Source organism: Oryctolagus cuniculus, chromosome 13 (assembly GCF_964237555.1).
Source record: "Oryctolagus cuniculus chromosome 13, mOryCun1.1, whole genome shotgun sequence".
In the NCBI taxonomy this organism is placed as follows: domain Eukaryota; kingdom Metazoa; phylum Chordata; class Mammalia; order Lagomorpha; family Leporidae; genus Oryctolagus; species Oryctolagus cuniculus.
The window spans coordinates 49,923,394-49,943,018 of record NC_091444.1 but is presented as its reverse complement, the minus strand read 5'-3'; the positions used below and the strand labels follow the sequence as shown (position 1 = coordinate 49,943,018).

Genomic DNA, 19,625 nt, shown 5'->3' with positions numbered 1-19,625 from the left:
CCTTAAGATTTATTTATTTGAAAGTCAGAGATACACAGAGAGAGGGAGAGACAGAGATTTTCCATCCACTGGTTCACTCCCCAAACAGCCACAATGGCCAGGGCTGGGCCAGGCCAGAGCCAGGAGCCAGGGGCCCCCGCCCGTGCTGCCCCAGCCTTGGTGGTGGTCCAGGATGGGCTCCTCCACCCAGGCCTCACTTCCCCCACCCACGTGGTCCTGTCTTACCATCAATGAATATCCCGGGTGTTGGCACAAGGCCCAGGGGTCCCCCGGCTGCAGGCCCTCCCCGTGTCCCATGAGCCTGCAGGGAAAGCCGGGGAGGCTCGCGGTAGCTCGTCCATGGGCTGGCCCGGACTGGGAGGTGGCTGCCATCCTTCACCTCCAGTCTCACCAAGAATCCTCCGACATCAGTGGGAAGTCTTCATTTCACAGCCTGGGGTGCCTGGGGCAGCTGAAGTGGCAGGCTCTGGGGGTGGAAGTCCAGCCTCTTGGCTCCCATGGCCCCTCGCTTCCTCATGCAGGCTGGAGCCCCCTCTCCCCCAGCTCTCCCAAGGTAGCACCAGGAGTCGCTACCACGACCCTGGCCATGCCCAAAGGCTGGCCTGCCTTCCCCTGGCCTCCTGCCTCTGCCCCTGGACAGAGGACAGTCACAGCACTGGGCGTCACTGAGCGTGTGCAGACTGAGCACATGGTGGGGTCCATCGGGGGCTCAGTTTCCCTGGTGGTAGAAGGGGGTAGCATTTAAAACCCTTCCCTCAAGCCTCTCTCCCGACTCCTGAGCTTCAGTCCTGCGTGGTGGCTCCGCCCGAGCCCGGCTCCTGGAGGCCTCACCCAGACCCGCAGGCCCAGGATGAGCAGAGAGCGGAGGTGGTGGGCAGTGGGCACCTGCTCGTCCCGAGCTGTAGTGCTGCCCAGGAGGGTTCTAAGGACAGCATGGTAGACGAGGCCGTGCCCTGGTGATCGTGGAACGCTGCCATTGTTCGCAGGGAAGAGCACGTGACCAGTCCTTCTCCAATACAGAAATACAGAGGGCAGACAAGTGTCAGCAAAGCCCCAGGCCCTTTGCCTGCCACGCACCCCAGGTTCAGCCAAAGCAAGGAGCGGGCATTGCCAGGGCAAGGGTCTTCCCTGCAGCCCCTCCCAGCTCGTCCTCAGCCACCTCCCCCCGGGGCACCTGCCTGCTGCTATTTCTCAATGCAAACGGGAAGCAGTGACTCAGGGTGATCTGTGCCCACGCTGTGCCCAGACTCTGGGCCAGAGCCCAGGCTCAGTGTCCAGGACAGCTCAAGCCCCAGAGACGCTCTCCGTCTCCCACCTTGCCGTTGGATGCCACTGCAGCGGGCAGAGAACTGACTCACATCCGTCAGAGGCCTCCAACAGCACAGACAGATCGCCAACAGGATCTACTGCAAGGACAGCTTGAAAAGGTCGAAAACAAAATTGGGAGCTAAGTTTATTTCGGCACAGACACATTTTGCAATCCACACATACAAAGGGTCTTCACAAGCCTCATGAACAATGCCTGTGAAGAAAACAAACTATGGATGGATTTCAAAATGCACCAAAACAAACATCTGCCACCTGCACCTTCCATGGCTTTGTGCACATGTGAGACACACACAGAGGAGGGGGATTTACGAGGGAGCTGGTTGGCCGCGGGCCGGGGACCTGGGATGAACCTCGGTAGCACGGCTCAGGCCAAGGCTGGAAGCTTCAGAACCAGGGAGCAGAGGGTACAACTTCCAGTCCAACACCAGGGAAACTCGGGGGTAGGGGGTGAGGCAGTCGCTGGCGTTAAGTCCTGGAATCCAAAGGCAAGAGACCTGGGAAGAGGTTGTCCCTGCTCCACGTGCCCCCGCTCCATCTGGCCCAGCCAATTAGGGGGCGTCCACCACACTGGAGCTAGCTCCTCCCCTCTCAGGGCACGGTATCAATGCCCACTTCCCCACGGACACACCCGGAGAACGCTCCACCGGCCCTGCAGGCGTCCCTCAGGGTCCAGAAACTTCCACGGGGAAACTTCTGAGTGACACCCAGCATTTCCTCTATTATGAGCGTAGCCAACACACTGGGAACTTTAATTTAAAACATCGCAGATATTTTCACCACATTATTGAAGAGCTTTCAAAATACTGTTTATGCTCATCACTATCTGGGAATCAGGGCAGCGATTAGATAAGGAGGCCTTGTTATTTAATGCATTAAGCGGCACATTATGAAAATATTGAGATAACTGCGTCAGTATAATCAGTCGTCTTTGTTCTATGCGCTTCATTCATGGGAAAACCTTTGCCAAGGAGGTCGAGACATTCATGGCCCGAACAGGGTAAAGGGCTGAGTCCACACAGCTGCTTCTCCTAGACGCAGGCATCCTGAGGGCGTGCCGCTGCCCCTGCCCCCCAGGCTGCTGCCAGAGCTCTTCCAGGGGCGCCAGCGAGCTGGGCATGGCGGTGCTCCTTCCCTGGCCTCCCGTCCAGCAGCAGGAAGGACCCTGCCTCCTGGCTTCTCACGCACCTCACAGCAGGGCGCAGACGGGGCCTGAGAAGTCAGCAGGGGCCATGGGGGGTGGGGGGCTGCTGAGAAACGCGTGCCCTCCCCCAGAGAAGACGGCAAGTAGCACAGAGGAAGCCAAGTGGGAAGGGGGTGGTCAGACAGGAAGCAGTTTGTTCCAGGATCCACTCGGATCCTATTACCACTGCATTTCTTTTTAAAGATGTATTTATCTATATGAAAGGGAGAAAGAGAGAGAGAGACAGACGCAGAGAGAGATCTTCCATCCTAAATGGCAAAGCGGCAGGGACTGGGCCAGGCTGAAGCCAGGAGCCAGGAACTCCATCCAGGGTCTCCCATGAGTGGCAGGGGCCTAAGCATTTGGGCCATCTTGCACTGCTTTCCCAAGTGCATTAGCAGTGAGCTGGATCAGAAGTGGAGCAGCCTGGATCCAAACCAGCACCCGTACAGGACATCAGCTCTGTAGGTGGCAGCTGTACCCACTATGCCACACTGCCAGTCCCCGCCCCCGCCCTGCCCTGTACATTTTAAAACACGTGAGATCAGGGGCTGGTGCTGTGGCACAGTGGGTTAAAGCCCCAGCCTGCAGCGCCAGCATCCCATGTGGACGCTGGTTCTAGTTCCGGTTGTTCCACTTCCGATCCAGCTCTCTGGTATGGCCTAGGAAAGCAGTGGAAGATGGCCCAAATCCTTGGGCCCCTGCACCCACCTGGGAGACCTGGAGGAAGCTCCTGGCTCCTGGCTTCGGATTAGCTCAGCTCTGGTCGTTGCGGTTATTTGGGGAGTGAACCATTGGATGGAAGACTTCTCTCTCTCTCTCTCTGGAACTCTTTATTTCAACTAATTAAAAATAAATTATTAAAAAAAAAAAACCACATGAGTTCATACTGCAGAGTCCTATAGCTGGGTGGAGTTTGAGATTTTACTCTGGAAGGTGCTGCAAATCCCACCCTCTGTTCTCCCATTAGGAATCCACACAGCTCCCCTGTCCACAGAATGGGGGATGGGGAGGGCAAGCCCCTTCCTGAGCAACCCGCCCACGGCAGAGCCCGCCTGCCCAGGCTTCCTCTTGTCCCCGGCCCGTGTGCTCATGTCTGTGTCCCAATCCCACGGAAGCACAGCTCAGACGCACCCCTTTGGGGCACGGTCCATGTGCTCAGCCAGCAGGACGTCTTGCTCCTCCCTTTCTGGGGCCTGTAGCATGTTTCTCCCCCACCCCAGGTCTTCCCTGGGACTCTCGATGTGACACAGAGCATCTCAACAGATCACTGCTGGACGGATGCACAGTTCCCGGCTCTGCTGGGTACCAGGAGATGAGCGGACGGCAGCAGAGACAGACTTGGTCCATGCCGCTTGCCCCGGCACCTGCGGGATGGTTGGCACGCAGGTATTTTAAAAGTGATCCAAAGACCGCCAAGTAGCCTGGGATGGAACTGCAGGGTCCCACATCCCGGAAAACAAGCCTAAAGACCTTAACACACATTAACAACTGTGAACATTATCCGGTCTCGTGGTTTGGAGCCTGGGTATGGGTCCAAATGCCCAGGCCGACTCCGGGTGGGTGCCCAGGAGTGGTGTGACCTGCTGGCTGCTGGTCCTGAACAGGTGAGCCGCTGCAGCCTCCACCTCCCAAAAGACTGCACGTGAATTTTCTCTGAAGGCTTCACCGGGTGCCGGGCACATCATAAATACTCTACAGGTTATTACAGATGAGAATAAACAACAAAAGGGCAGAGCAATAAAAGGCAAACGCATTTTAGAGAGGTGATGAGAGCGGCCGAGCAGGGGCCCCGGGGGACGGCGCAGCCACCCTGTGGAGACCAGGAAAGACGCAGCCGGCAGCAGAGGGCAATATCTATAAAGTATCTTCTCTTTATTTAAGTTAAACAATTGTCAAGGATGGTTTCCATCTATAAAATGGACAAAGTACAAGCTCTGTACAGCAGTTTGTTTTAAAAATCAACTGGGAAAAAAAAATTACCAAACTATATTTTGAATTTTGCAAAACATACTCGCAGGTACCATCATTCCGGCTTTTTATGAGGACGTGGGACGACCACAGAGAAGACGGCGAACTGTGTCACGCTTTACTCCGACGGCTCTTAGCAAAGAAGTTTGCAAGTTTTTTAAAAACGGGCGTGGGCGAGTGGGGCAGTCCCGATGACGAGAAAACCAGGCAGCCGCAGTCAGTCACTTTGGCACACTGCGTCATGTAAACATAGCTCCTGCGGACGCCCGCTCCCTCCAAAGCCGCCCCAGCCGCCCGGGGCGCAGCCAGCCCAGGGCACTGGGTAGACACAGACGTCCCCACAGTACCGAGGGTGGTAGGATTTCTGGGTCATGTGGAGGGGTGTACGGCCAAAGGATGCATCTTCAGAAGCCCTGATCCAACGGCACAGGCCAGGTTGGTGCAACCTCGGCGTGCTCTCCCCTCCAACGGCAGTGAGCAGCTCACAGGTGCCCGGGCCCGGCGTACCAGTGCCAGGCCTGTCTGCCATAACTTCGCACGGGTCCCGGGGCTGAAAGCTCCAAAGACGGAAGTGTGCACAGTTCTTCACGCTCCTGGCTGCCCTGGCTCTGAAGGTGGACCCGGCTGCTGAGCAAGGGGCCAAACAGGGAGAAGGTGTGGGACAGTGCCCCAGTCAGGCCTTCGCTTCGGGCCCCACTGTGGGCTCCCGTGGCACAGGGTAGGACCAATGGACCCTGGCCTCAGAAAAGAGAGCGGCGCCAGTGCCATCTCCGGGGGCTACTGGTGACCCCCGGGTGGCTGATGATGCACCCGGGAGCTAGAGGGCTGCCTGGCCTGGCCAGCCCCATTGAGACTGGGTGTGTGTGTGTGTGTGTGTGTGTGTGTGTGTGTGTGCTGGGGGGAGGGGGGAAGTGGAGGAGGAAGCAAGGCCAGGATGTGGGCATGATGATGATGGAGCCGTCCGATAGGGGCGTGGGGTGGCTCTGGGGAGCCGGCCTGGGCACCCTGGCAGACACGCCGGCTTCTCCCCTGGCTGGGACTTCCGGTTCACAGCTGTGCTGTGCATTATACAGGACCATGAGGGCTCCTGTTTCACGCCCTGAAGCTGCAAGGTGTCACTTGCTTCTTCCCCTTCCCTAATTCTTTATCCGAAGCCCCTGCAGCCTCGCTTTCACCAGCGGGGAGGGGAGGGCGTGGCGGGGGGTGGGGGGCTGTGAGCTGGTCTTTTGGCAGGCCCGGAGGTGTGCGACACCTGCCTGGTGTCACCGATCAGCCCTGTCACCAGACAGCAGTGGGGGTGCTCCCTGCTTCCCACTCATGTTGGGTGTTTATTTTTCTTAGAGGAAAGAAGCATAATTTGAAAAGACCCAAAGTGATATTTGTCAGGATAAGTAACCCATCCAGGTGTACAGATGGCAATGACACGCCAAGTGGATTCTGACACACGACAGTGGCTCCCAGGCGGAAGCCACAGAGGCCGGCGGGCCGGAGCTGGTGGCGGTGGGGTGGGGGGGAGGCCCCGCAGCACAGTAGCACCCACAGGCTTCCATCCTGGCCGCCGGCTCCTCTGTGGGTGAGCCACCTGTGCGCTTCCGTCCAGCGTCCCATCATAGGTGCGTTCATACTCAAACACAGCAAGAACATCGTGGAGGGGGTGGCTGGGTAGGGGGGTGGCCTGGGCTGGGAAGACCGCTGGGCACAGGGGAGGACGGCAGGGACCTGCACAACGACGGGACTCAGCCCTGCGGAGTGAAAGACGGGGTCGGAGACGGGGATTTCGAAAGCGCTCTCCTGGCCGTGGCGGGTGGGGTGGGCACCAGCAGCGCCCCCTTCGCCCTCCCTGTCCTGCAGCCGACCTGGCCGTGTCCGGCTGCTTCTCTCCGCATGCTGCTGGTTGCTGGGCTGTTCCTCAGCGGCCGGGCCGGGAGGGGGCCTGGCTGCACCCCGGGCGAGGGTGAGAAGAGCGGCCCTCTGCCGGCCGCGGCTGTGTCTGCACAGTCCTCCCAGGGGGCTCGGCCGAGTCCTCCGACTCGCGGACCGTGATGGAATACTGAGGTATATAGTTTCGCGGAAAGTTTAAGAAACGTAATCAAGAATGTGATCGGCAGACTCAGCCCGCTGGTGCAGGCGGCGGGACGGCAGGGGCCCCCACCCCGGGCCCTCCTACTGCTGCAGGTTGAGCGAGAACTTCCACTGCTGCGACAGGGCCGGGCTGCACACCTCCACGCTCAGGCCGCCGTTCTTGGCTGTGCGGCTGTCCAGGCACAGGTTGCTGCCCACGTGCCGCAGCTTAGAATTGCCTTCGATCTGTTCCCATTTCTGCAAGAGGCAGAAGAGCACAGAGAATGAGCACACGCGGGAGAGGCCCAGAGACGCCTTCCGACTGGGGGCGCCCCGAAGGCCAGGAAGAGGGGAGGGAATGGAGGCGCTGACTGACGTGACGTGGCAGTCTAGGCTGTAGACATGTGTTGGGATATCGCATGGCACCCCATAAAAATGTGAAAGTATCGCATGTTAATACCACCACAAGCAGACGGGCAAGCTTCCTTGCGTCCTTTTATCGGATGGCCTCTGGTTATAAAGGGTGGCAGTTAGCGATGGTCCCAGGACACAAGAGCCACGGGCACCGATGAGGACCCAGGAGGGAAGCAGGCAAGCTCCACCTTGCTGCCGCCTTCACCGGGCGTCCCTTCGCCAGAGCCCCCCCGGTGGTCGGGGCACCACCTCCCTCCCCACCCAGTTGCTACCACAAGGACTCGATATAGGGGAATTTGCATTTGTTTCCAGGACAGTCTGATCCAGTGAAGTTTAACTCCAAGCAAGGAGCCACCGGAACCCGGGTTGGCCCTGGAGGGGCCCGCATTCCCCTGGCTGCTGGAGGTGGCCCTGCCTGGAAGGCTGCTAGAGGCCGCTCCACGGTCCCACTTGGGGTCTTGGGCTTGGCTGAGCCACAGGAACAGCCTGATGAGAGGGAGGGAGGTACATGTGGGAGTGCAACATCGCACGTGTCTACTCTGTCTGCCTCTACCGGGCCGTGTATTGGCTGGGAGGCGTGAGCACCTGCCTGGGTCGCCCTCCGGGCCCCAGTCTGTGCGCAGGGCCGAGCAATGGCTGTTGAACTCTGTTCTGAACTTGCCTCTGGGGTATAATTATTGTGCTTCCCTGCCAACCCTCATACAAGTTCAACCCGCCGATCCCCACCACCCACATCCACCCAAGCCAGAAAACAAAGCCCGAATCCAGGCTCCCTCGCCCCACTGTTGTTGTTGTGTGTTGTGTGTTGCTGTGTGGTTGTAAGCAACCAAATATCCCCATTAACAAATCTCTCACATTTGCTCTTTAGAGAAGTAAGGCATTTTTTTCCTCCCGAAAGCTCTCCCTTCATTAATGCAGTCTGTGGTTCTAATTAATTTTTTACACTGTATGCACTAAAGCTCCTTTACTAAGTATTTTTGCAAATCCTTTCGACACTGTGGAATCAAATCTTCTCACTCTTGCCTCCCTTTCCCCTTTGACTCCACAAATGCACACATAATACGAACACACGGACGTGCCTGGAAACTAAACATGCCAACTGGCGAGGCGGGGCAGCTCTGGGGTAGCACTGGCAGAGAAGGGGCTGGGGAGGAGCCGGGGCCCGGGGAAGCTGGGAGGATGCTCTCCTCGGGACCCTGCCAGCTTCACCGATGCCCACCTGCTCCTCCAGGGCTCCTGGCAAGAGTGAGAGTCCGTGCAGTCAGAGGAGCCCAGGAGAGGCCCATCATCTCCTCCTTCATTTCCGGCTGCTGCCTGGCTGCTGTCAGTCACCCACCCCTGGGCGCTGGTTTCCTCCATTGTCATGCAAAGCGTGTACGGAGGCTGCCAAGTCACGCTGGGCAGCCAGTGCCAGGAAAGGCTCAACAGAGGATGCCCGATGGATGGGATCTGATTCTGACCTCAGGAGGGATTCTGCCGGTCAGGTGCCAGGGTAAGCTACACTGAGGCCTTTGAACAACAGAAAGCAACCGCCCCACAGCTCCAGTCGGCTCGGCCCCCTGCGTCCGTCTGGCGGGACTGAGGTGGGGTAGGGCCGACCACAGAGACAGCAGCCGGGCCTGAAACAGCCTCTCGGGCAGGCTGCCAGGGGTTCACGGCTCAACAGATCCTCGCTCACACGCACCGTGCATCCAATCATTGCAGCCTTTTCCCATCTCACCAAGGCATGCCCATCAGCTCCTGAAATTGAGCCAGATGAAAGCAACTATTTGTTTTTATAACAGGTTTGGCGGCCAGCTAGAGGCACCGCTGCATCGTGGCTTCTGTCCCTGGGGAATGCAGCTTGCGCTCTGGGCGGGGACGGCCTCAGCCTGGGCTCCCAGCGAAAGCCGCCTTCCCTTGGGCAACAGGCACTCTGTTTTTGTCTAAGGTATTGAGCAAGTTATGACATTGCAGCATCAACACAGAGGAACGTTTAGGGGAGCCGAAAGGGAGCATTGGAGCTCTGAAGAGGAAAACTCACTACCAGCATAGGCTGGGGTTTGCAGAGTGGGGAAGGAGAGGCCACGCGGACACAGGTGTGGGAGTTCGGAGACAGACAGATGGAAGCGGGCCCTTTGGGAGCACCTCCCTGCCAACTGGGATTTCATCCAGGGACCAAGTCCCCGTCTTGCTCCTCTCGGGCAAAGCTGCGGCGGAGGCACCGACTTCCCCGGCCCCAGTCTCCACCTCTGTGAGATTCGTGTTGGAGCAGACCTGCCCCAGCAGCCTGCTGCCTCCACTCCCTGGACCCTGTCCATGTCTGCCGCGGGCACTGCAGGAAGGGGAGTCCACCGCCCACAGATGGGCACTTAGAAGACCCTCCTGTGCCTGCATTCCCATTCCTGGCCCCAACTCTTAGCCTATGGCTCCAGAAAGCACGTGCTTCCAACTCTCCACCAGGGAGGACGTCAGACACCAGTGCACAAGGTGCAACACACGCTCAAGTGTTCGGACAAAGCCATAGAACATGTGTGTGTGTGTGGGGGGGTGAATACAGCCTCACCCACTTCACCTTGAACTAAACAGGATAAATATTAAGTAAACAAAAACATGTAGTTACTCTACAAAATATGCAGTGGCATGGGGGAGGAAAATAAGTATATACTGGAAATATGCAACCCTCGGCCCCTTGGGCTTAGGCTGGACATTATTCAGATAACGATGCAAAGACGCATGCGCACAGGCTGCCACAAAGGCTGCGTGCGCCCTGCACGGAGCTGCCCTGGTGCACGGGCCTCCACAGGTGTCCGGGGAGCTTACCTGTCTGCTGTCATTTTCCCGGCAGCCCTGCAGCTTTATAAGAGAGCCAGGCGCCCTGTCCACCACAGTAAGGCACAAGTCCATGTGCTTCACCGACTTTTCCTTCGTCAAGGCCCACTCCTGGAACACAGAACGGGGAATCAGGGCTAGGCCACGCAGGGCTGTGAGATTAAGCAAAGGAAGTCGGTCAGGGGCCTAGAAGGGAAACAGGTTGAGCTGGGGAACCAAGTTCAGCGCCTCTGAGCCAGCGGAGAGCCAGCAAATGACTTTCCGCCTGAGGGCAGAGGACACGGCCGGCCGGGAGCTTCCCCAGGGGGCAGCGAGCCGTGCGGAAGTGCACTGGGGCGCTCCGTAGCCGCGCTAACAGTGAGTAGCTCGCCCCAAATGCAGCTTAGTCCAAGCTTGGTCCTGCACGAGGCGGACAGCTCAGGGTCCGGCGTCCCGCCTGCACTGTTCCACGAGGCCTGCCCCCGCGCAGGCATGGCTTGGAGGCAGCATCTGTGAATCTAACAGCAATGTGTGAAAATGATGAACGACAAACTGCATAGTTAAACTGAAAAATTAGGTGCTCAGAATCGAGCCCTAACTCGATCTACTGACACTCCCGATGCTCTCTGGAACTCGGAGGAAGGGACCCACGGGTTTGTGCAGACATGGCACACGCAGCTAGATGTAGCTGAGCGCTGACTGTGTGCCAAGTGCATTCACAACACCCCCGTGAGGGCCTAATATTATTATTCTCATTTTACAAATGAGAAAACAGAGCCAGGGAGTGCTTACATAACTGGTTCCTGATTTAAAAACACAATTTATTTTATTTTATTTTATTTTATTTTATTTATGTGGGAGGCAGGAAGAAGGAGAGGGGGAAGAGAGGAAGAGAGTGAGCAAGCGAGCGAGCGAATGAATCCCATCTGCTGGCTCGCTCCCCAAATGCCTACAACAGCTGGGACTGGGTCAGGCCGAAGCTGGGGGCTGGGGAGCCGGATCCTGATCTCCCATGTGGGTGACCAGAAACCCTGGGCCATCACCACTGCATCGGCAGAAAGCTAGAATTCACAGTGCAGCCAGGACTCCAATCCGGGAACCTGAACCCAGACACTCCAGCATGGCTCTCGGGAGTCTTACCCGGTGAAGGAAGCCCTGCACCAAACGCCCGCGCTGCCCGCCCACGATGTTCAACACTACAGACATACACATTTATGAGTGCCCATGCACGGGCACACACAGGCCCTGGGCCTGCCCGCAGGCACCCTCCTCCCCCAGCAGGGAGATGTGGGCAGGTGCACTGCCTCCCTGGCCTTAACTTCCTCACCTTTTAATTATGTGTTTTGCTAATTTTCCTCTGTAAGGAAGTGAGAAATTGGCTCTAGGTCAAATAAATACCAGGGATCAGTGTCTTGAACACTCACAGCATGCTCGATTAGGATTCTGACAGGTCCTAGAGTAGAAGGGATGCCCGGCCCGTTCCTTGCGGCATTGTAGGCTCATGTCCTGGGCACACAGAGGCCCAGCCCGACCTGCCCTGCCAGGCACTCTGGGCACCAGCCACCCGCAGGCTGCCTTCCGGGAAAGGCTACACAAGGGACCCCCACTCCGCCAGGACTGTCGCTCTTCTCAGGCACCCGCAGGCGTGGAGTGGACCCCCCCCCCCCCAACGCCGCAGGACAGTGCAACGCAGCATCAGGTGTGCGTCTGCTCCCCGCCTGCACAGGGGCAAGGCAGCAAAGACCCTGGTCACCTGCCGGGCTACCCTAGTGCTAGGTACCATCTTTTGTTCTTGTCTTTGGCCTTGGCTGACACAGAGCTGAGATCTTCCTCAGCCACAGCAGTGCCTTCTGTTCTAAGGGGCTCCCAGGTGGAGTCCAGGCTCCATACAGACCAGGCTCTGATTAATCAGAAGCTTAGAACTTCCAGCCCTACTCCCACCCCTCAGGATGGGGAGATGGGCTAGAGATTAAGCTAAAGACCAGCCATGCCGCACACATCTGAGTTATGGGGCTTGGGCAGCTTCTGGATTGGCGGACACCCAGAGGTTCTGAGAGCATAAGAGGCAAGAAGGCTCTTCCAGCCCGCCTCCCCCACTGCGCCCTACACCCTGTTCAATCTTCCATCCGGCTGGCCCTGAGCTGTAGCTTCTTGCAGCAGCAAGTAACCTGGCAAGGAAACTGCTGCCCGTGAACGCTTCTACCAAATGATGACGTCTGAGGGGGCGGGTGGGAAGTACAGGTGACAAGCTGGACTTGAGCTTGGCCTTGGCAGAAGAGGGTGGCAGTGTGTGGGGGTGGAGCGGGGGATGCTTGTAAACTGAGCCCATATCCTGTGTGTCTGAGCAAACTCAGAGCAGTCGGTGTCAGGACTGAATTAAACTGTGGGTGCCTGTAGGTGCTGGGGAGCGACACATGTGTCACCAGCACACTCCTGGATGTGAGTATAGAGTATTCGCTTGGCTGCAGCGGGTGCTGCGGGTGCTGAGGAGAGACCGAAGCCATGTGGCGTCTCCCTGCAAACAGCCAGCACTCTGATGCAGAGGTCCAGGGAGAGGCTCGTCCCTACTGCCTGCCATTCACACATAGGTGCTGACCACTCCTGCGGTACGGAGGTGCCCACTCCCAGCTCGGAGGAGCCCCAGTGGGACGGCCTTGCTGTGGAGCAGGGTTTTGGACCTCCTGGGCAGCAGGTGCCGGAAGATGTCGGAAGGTTTGCTGACACCGACTTAAAGATCGTGTCTGAATGTTCTGCAGCTTTCTTGCTATTGTGTGCTTAATTATTTTAAAGCAGACTCTACACTGAAATCCAGAAAAACTAATTCAGCTATGCAAACAACAGAGCTCGTTTTGTTCTTCTGTTGCATTTCAATTATCTGAATTTGTAAAACACGGTTCATAAATATTTAAGAAATGCTTTTTTTGAGCTGCCACTCTTAAAAAGCACGGCCATTAATTTTCCCACTTCCTATGTGTCTGCTGAGGCTTGGCCAGAAACCAGGCAACAAACCTCACTCTTGCAGGGTGCCGGGCCCAATCTGCAGTTAGGAAATCTTATCTGCCCTCTCCGGTCTCATGCACGTGCCACGCTACCCCAAAACACACTACATCCCATCAGTTCCCAAAGACTGACTCTGGGGGCAGGGCAGGGGGCTCAGGAGTAGGAACACACAGCTGCACGTGTGATCTCTGGCTTCCGTTGCCTCCAGTTCATGCTAACATGCTAGCCAACGGCCACATGCAGTGGTTTACACTCACTGAATTAGACTGATGTCTACGATTACCATGTGGGCCTGGCCCATCAAGCTTTCGCTTCCATGTGTCTTTTCCAATGAAGACAGAAGGGGGTAGATTGCTGAGCCTCCAGGGAAAGGCATGCGTGTGACTGAAGCAGCTGACAGTTAACATTTTACAACCTGGATGACCATTATCTAACAGGAAGAAGTGTACAACAGTGACACTAGCAGTAGCTGTACTGTGCCCCTGTGGAGAAGTACCTATTAAGCAGGGACACCAGTTCAGGCGTTAGCATCACACTCAAGTCCAGATGGAGACATGGGTGCTTTTGGAGCAAGCACATAGCAGGAGAGACACAGCTGGCAGAGAGAAACCCAAGTCTACCAGCACTGCCAACATGCTGGGGGCAACAGATGCTAACTTTGATCAGTGCGCCCTTTGCCACTGTAGTATTGTCAGCTGATGTCGGCTCTGACGCGTCAGTCAAGGCCTGTGACAGCCCACAGCCCCCCACCGAGAGGCTGCGACCAGCAGGAGCCCAGAGCTTCCTCACATGCACTTCTGTCCCGAGGACAGGTGGCAGCCAGGCCTCCTACACTCAAGACCGCATCTGCATCCGGTCTGGGCCTGCAGGTGCTCAGGCTCACTCAGATACGTACCTGGTTTCCCCCAGCATTGTGACACTCGTAGACCCCAACAACACCGTCAGCAAAGTGTCCTAAAGTGTCGAGGCAGTTGGTCCCCTGCTGCAAGGCTCCAAACGCGATATCCTGATGGTCTGGGACCCTGGAAGGCAACAGGAGGGTCTCGAGTCGTTCCTAGGACCCTCTGCTCCCGCCCACCTGTCCACTTGCTTGGTGACTCCACCCCAGGCGGCAGGAGGGCACGGAGCTCCTCCCTGCCACTGCAGGCTGCCTCGGCGACACGGCACGTCTGCGAGTCTCAGGGTTGCTAACTCTGAAGACTACACTGGAGCCACGCAGGCTTCGTGTTCTCTACCAGGGACATTTTTTTGGCAAGGAACAGCCCATTAACTCTTCAGTGCTAGTCGGATGGAAGTCATTCACAGCCATGGAGAAAATCAGGGTGGGCGGCCCCTGTCTCCTGGGATGTTCCGCTCTGTTCAGGGGAAGCTGTGAGTGACCTGCTACAAAGAGAGCGTCAGTGCCAGCACCAGAGCGGGGACAGCAACCGGCTTTGAGTGAGACCTGCTCCCGAGCTCCAACCCTCGCCACGTTCCCGCGTGTGTGCTCATTTGGGTAGGACCTGCTCTAGGCCTCTTCTGTCTGGCACTGAGCAAGCAGGTGTGTGCTCCATAAAGCAACCCCCCACAGAGTGACAAGCCCGGTACGTGGCCTCCAAGAAGCGCAAAGCCGCTGCACCAGGTGCCTCCCAGGTGGTCCTGGGTGGGTGCAGGGCGTGAGGCCACCCCCACTCGGAGTTTTCACCGTCACTCCCACACACCAGGGCGCAGGTGATCATGACAGCCAAAACAGAGGGGGGCCCGGTGGGGTTAAAATCTACTGCTGAGAAGCCCTTCCAGGTGTGTGGGGCTGGGGTGACAGGGCTTGGTCCTGGCCACAAGCACTGTTCCTAATCCCTGGGGAGAGCCGTCCTCCATGGAGGGGACCCGAGGGAGAGGACAGGCTGTCCGCTGCCCTGTCCTGGGGGATGTGGGCTGCCCGCCGGCTCATCTATCATTTTGAAAGCACGGCAAACGGTTCCCAGGAGACGCAGGTAGATGCATCTCCACCTCTCAAACAACCGTCGGCGACGGCGGCCACTCCTGCGCTCACAGCGCCCCTGCTAGAGATGGGGCAGTCACTTTAAGTGCCCTGGGACTGTGGAGGGTAAGAAATGTGCTGCATTAAGGCAGAGCCTGTCTGAGGGCCCCTTGAATAAGCTGGAGCTTTGCTGGCTCCCACAAATGAGCAGCTTTGTGAGTCTTCAGCTGGGGTGATGGGGTTCCGCAGGATGGGGCGGGGCTCACATTTGCTTACAGCCCAGGCCTGGGGCAGAACTAAAGCTCCGGGGAGGGCTTCCGCCATCATCAATCCCTGGGCCGGAGGGAAGCAGGCAGGGCGCCGGTGCTAGAGCTAGCCAGGGAAGAGGCACCGAGGTGGCATCCCTGGGCCCGGAGCCCCGCTGGTTCACAGGCAGTACAGCGGTGCTCTGAACGTGGAGGCGGTGGGAGCAGTGGGGCTGCTTTACCTTCTGTCTCTTGCTGTCCCACCCTCCCCCCCCAACCCAGGGCCCCAAGCCTGCAGCCTCCTGAGGCTATAAACACACAGAAGGCGGGAGGGGGCCCCCGGGCGAGGACCCCTGGCCTGCAGAGACAGAGGCAGGTGGCAGGGAGCGCTCCTCTGGCACCGGCAGAGCCTGTGATGCAGTCGTCCCCTGGGTCCCCTGGCTTGACCTCTTACTGGTGGGGAACGACCTAAAGTGAGATAACACCGTGGGGTTGCTTCCTGGGTGATGAAGGCCGGAAGGGGAACGGCAGGAGAGGGGGCAGGACGGTCCCAGAGAGGCCGGGGGACGGCCATGGGCCAAGGAGGGGAGCTCTCGCTGAGAGTCCTGGCTCCAGGCCTGCCTCCGAGGCTCGACCTTCATCTCCCCTCTCCCTGCCTCCGCAGTCCCTCTGATCTTTGCTTCTGAGCTCTTACAAAGCAAAACTCTGGGTCCCTGGGCGCTTACCTTAATTCCGGATAGACGTTTTCAAGGTACCACTTGAAAGGCTTGCAGCTGAGTTTCTTCCGAAGCTCCAGTCTGCTCTGAATACTGGGGAGGGGAGGGGTGGTGGTGAGGCCTTTACAAATCGTATGAACAGATAGGCTCTCCACCCCAAATCTGAAAACCCACGATGCAAACGGGGCCGGGGCAGGTCGGGTAGTACCCGCTGTCCCGGCACGGGGCCCGGCGCCCCCTCCCAGCCTTGCACAGGGGCTCTGGCTGACACCCCACCAGCCGTGTTCTGCTCTGGCCACGGGGCCCCAGGGCACTTACTTCCCGTAAGGAACATTTCTGGCGGAAGGCACGGCTGCGTAATAGAAATTTTTGTATTCGTCCATCCAGACCTCTGCCGCCCGGCGGGTGTTGCTACAGACAAAACAGAATCTTGAGGTGTGAGCTGCTTTTTGACAGCGTCACTGTGCACTTGTCTGCTCAGAGTACGACCAAGGGAGGCACCTGCAGGTGCACGGGGCAGCGAGAGCCACTGCCCCCCTCCCCGCCCCAGTTTCTGGGTGCCTGCAGGACTGCTTTCTCACCTTTCATTGCACAGAGCCTATCAAAAAGCAGAAGTCAAAGGCAGTGTCACAGTACCGACTGGTACTTTTAGTTTTGCTTTGTTTTTAAAGATTTATTTAACTATTTGAAAGGCAGAGTTACAGAGAGAGGGAGAGACAGAGAGAGACAGAGATTTTTCATCTGCTGGTTCACTTCCCAAATGGCCACAACAACCGAAGCTGGGCTGGTGAGAAGCCAGAAGCTTCCTCTGAATCTCCCAGATGGGTGCAGGGGCCCAGGCATTTGGGCCGTCCTCAGCTGCTTTCCCAGGCACGTTAGCAGGGAGCTGGATCTGAAGCGCAGCAGCCGGGACTCTAAGCGGGGCCCACATGGGATGCCAGCGTGCAGACTTTATCTGCTACGCCACAGCGTTGGCCCCCAGGTGGTGTTTTAAAGAACAGCTTGCCTTGTACCACGCAGGAGGACAAAAGAGAGTCGCCTGGGGACAATTCAAATTACGCATCCACAGAAGGCCAGTCTTGGTCTCTCTGGCCTCTCTAGGGCCATGGCGCTACCACCACCAGGCAGCTCTGGGGGAAGTTAAGATGAGATGAGAGCTGCTGTTCAAATTGCGTTGTCTTCTGCAGCCCTGAGCTGAGAGCCTAGGGACAGTGGCACGAGGGGCTGGGAGCGTCACGGCCATGCCTGGGGTTCCTACGGCTTGAGGGCACAGGCAAAGCGGGGGTTTCCTAGGAGGGAGCGGAGCCACATCCCTAACTCACACACTCACGGAGGGATCCCCGAGCCACGATGAACAGGGCCCTGGGACACATCAGTGTTGAAGGTCGGACAAACATGAAAGGCTACCGAGCTGGGTAGCCGTCAGCAGCATACCCTGCCAATGGTTCTTTTTAAAGCGTCCGGGAAGCAGCGTTAACACAGCGACCCTCTTTGCTCTCCTGTCCTGAACCCACTTCTGAGGAAGGCGTACGGTGAACCCTCACGTGGGACATGCTGTTCTTGCACAATAAATACGCTGGGGAGGCGACGTGCCCTCTGCTCTCCCAGCAGCACCCTTGAATGGCGAGCCCTTCAAATGATCGGAGCTAGACCAATGAACGTGATTTCTGTGAGAGGCCGCTATCTTTCCTATAAAGTGACGTGTGCATCTTCTTCCTCTTACTGAAGTGGGCCATGGACGGTCAGAACGCCACTGAGGAGACAGGCAAGACAATACGCATGCACGGATGCTCTGACCCAGCAGTTTCACTTCCAGAAATTTACCTCAAGGAAATAATCCACCGGGAGTGAAAATATATGTGAAAATATGCTCACTTCAGCACTGTTCATAATGGCAAAAAAAAAAAAAAAAAAAAAAAATCAGAAATCAGAAACACATGTGGCCAAACACACAGGGAAGTGATCAAATAAATGAGCGTCAGGTGAGCTCTGTGGTCACAAAAACTGCAGGTGTACGTCTTACAACGTCCTTGACTCAATGTTGGATGAAAAACAGACAGACTACAGGCCAACACAGAGTGGATACGTGGTGGGGGAGGGAGGGGACAGAGCAAGGGAGCGAGGGAGAGAGACTGAGAGGCTGAGACATCAGATTACAAAAGTACCAGGGCACAATGTGGTTTAACCATGAGACCAGTAATTTCTTGCTTTCTCTCTATGAGAAAACACATAAATATAACCATGAGTACTGGGAGTGCTGGGGACACTGGTTCTCAAGGGTTATTTCTCAGGAGAGCCATTCCATACTCCGAGAGGCACCCTGGGGTCTTGCTGAGTGACCCTGCCTTAACCTGTGCTCTCCCGAGGTGTGACTACAGCCCTCTGGCACGGGCTTTCTCCAGCAGGAGGATGCTGGATTCGGTTCAAGGACGCTGCTCCAGGTCCCTTGCAGCCCTAACAGTTTAAAGGTTTTGTGAATTCTAGCCACACAGTGTTTTGCAATTGCTTAAGTCCTTCAATGATTAAGTCATTTCTTAATTAATCACTAAATGCAAAACAACCTATTCTGTCTACTGACTAGAGAAAGATGATCAAGGCAGCCTCAAAGCACGAGCTTCATGTGCTACTTAGTGCTGGTTTCGCTTGTTCATTCACTGGGGTATTAACTCGACACCTATTATACCGCAGTCTTCTTGATGTGACAAATACAGGAACACCTGGGATGCAGCAGGTAATGGCTCAAGTACTGGGGTCCAGCCCATCCATGTGGGAGACTCAGATGGAGTTACTGGATCCTGGCTTTGGCCAGGCCCCGCAATGACTGTTGTGGGCATTTGGGGGAGTGAACCAGGGGATGGAAGAGATCACTCTTTCTGTCTCTCCCTCTCCCTGTCATTCTGCCTTTCAAATAAATCAATCAATACATGAAAAAGATAAGTTAGTAATCATCCCCATTCTCCACCCCAAAGCTTTCCCATTTGAGGAGGGCACCCCATCAGCACCTGTGTGACAAACACCTGGGTGTGACCCTTAATTCCTTGTTCCACCTCCCTGGTCTCTGCCATCCATGAGTAATCACAGGGATGGGTGCTGGTCCCAACTCTGTTGTCATATACCTGCTCCAGGAGCCCCCTCTGTGGCCTGGGCTACCGTAACAGGGCTCAGAGGCCCCCTGGTAGAACAGGCATAGGCACCACTGCTTTATCATGGTGTCTTCTCCTAGCACCTCCGCCCAGCAGGACCTTTCTGAGGCTTTAAGCAGAGAAGTCAGGCCCCTGTTTAAAACCCCCAATGGCTTCCCTGTGCCATCAAACAACATCCAAGGTTTCCCAAGACCTCAGGGGTGCAGCCTCAGGCCTGCCTAACTCTTCCCACACCTGCCCACTGTCCCCTCGTTCCCTGGGCTCCTGTCACCTTGGCTTCCTTGTAGTCCTGGGGTGTGGACGTGCCAACCTGCCCCTTGTGTCAGCAGCCTGGACCTGCCTCTGCTGCAGGGACCCTCACTACTGCCAGGTCTAAGCTCTCACACCTGCTCCTCGGCCCCTCCACGAGCTCGCGCCCCTGCCTGTCCAGGTCTACGCACTTTCTTCCTCACAGCCTGCGGTAGGTCAGTCTTTGAAACCATGTCCTTTGCTGTGTGTTTCACTGTTGACCCCTGGGAAAAGGGAACCTCCCCAAGGTCGGACTTGTACACTGTTCTATCTTTAGCAACCAAAAGAATTCCCTAGGAAAAAAATCTGATGTGATGGAATGGCCATCTGCGATTCTTCTCCAGAAAGTTCGTCGCGTTTTCGAAAACCTGCCTATGTTCTATCATGAATTCTATCCACATGTCACGGTCTCTCTGGGTATGACTTGATTTTAATATCTGCCATAGTTTGAGAGCTGAAACTCAGGCTGAAATGCAGCGGCTGTGATAACAAACTGCCAGTGTTAGGAGGTGGTTAGGCGTGCGGGCC

At 56.8% G+C, this 19,625-nt stretch overlaps 1 protein-coding gene across 2 annotated transcripts in view; it reads right to left on the bottom strand.

Annotated features, from left to right (window-relative positions):
• Positions 1-4,363: 4,363 nt before the first annotated feature.
• The window catches only part of GALNT2 (polypeptide N-acetylgalactosaminyltransferase 2), a 195,039-nt gene continuing 179,777 nt past the window's right edge, over positions 4,364-19,625 (bottom strand). For both annotated transcript variants that reach the window (XM_002717390.5, XM_051820693.2), the window contains exons 12-16: positions 15,985-16,077; positions 15,676-15,759; positions 13,641-13,767; positions 9,758-9,877; positions 4,364-6,799 (exon numbers count right to left, since the gene is read on the bottom strand). In XM_002717390.5, the coding sequence (XP_002717436.2) occupies positions 6,644-6,799; positions 9,758-9,877; positions 13,641-13,767; positions 15,676-15,759; positions 15,985-16,077 (580 nt within the window). In that variant the 3' untranslated portion in view covers positions 4,364-6,643. The remainder of the gene's footprint in view (positions 6,800-9,757; positions 9,878-13,640; positions 13,768-15,675; positions 15,760-15,984; positions 16,078-19,625) is intronic.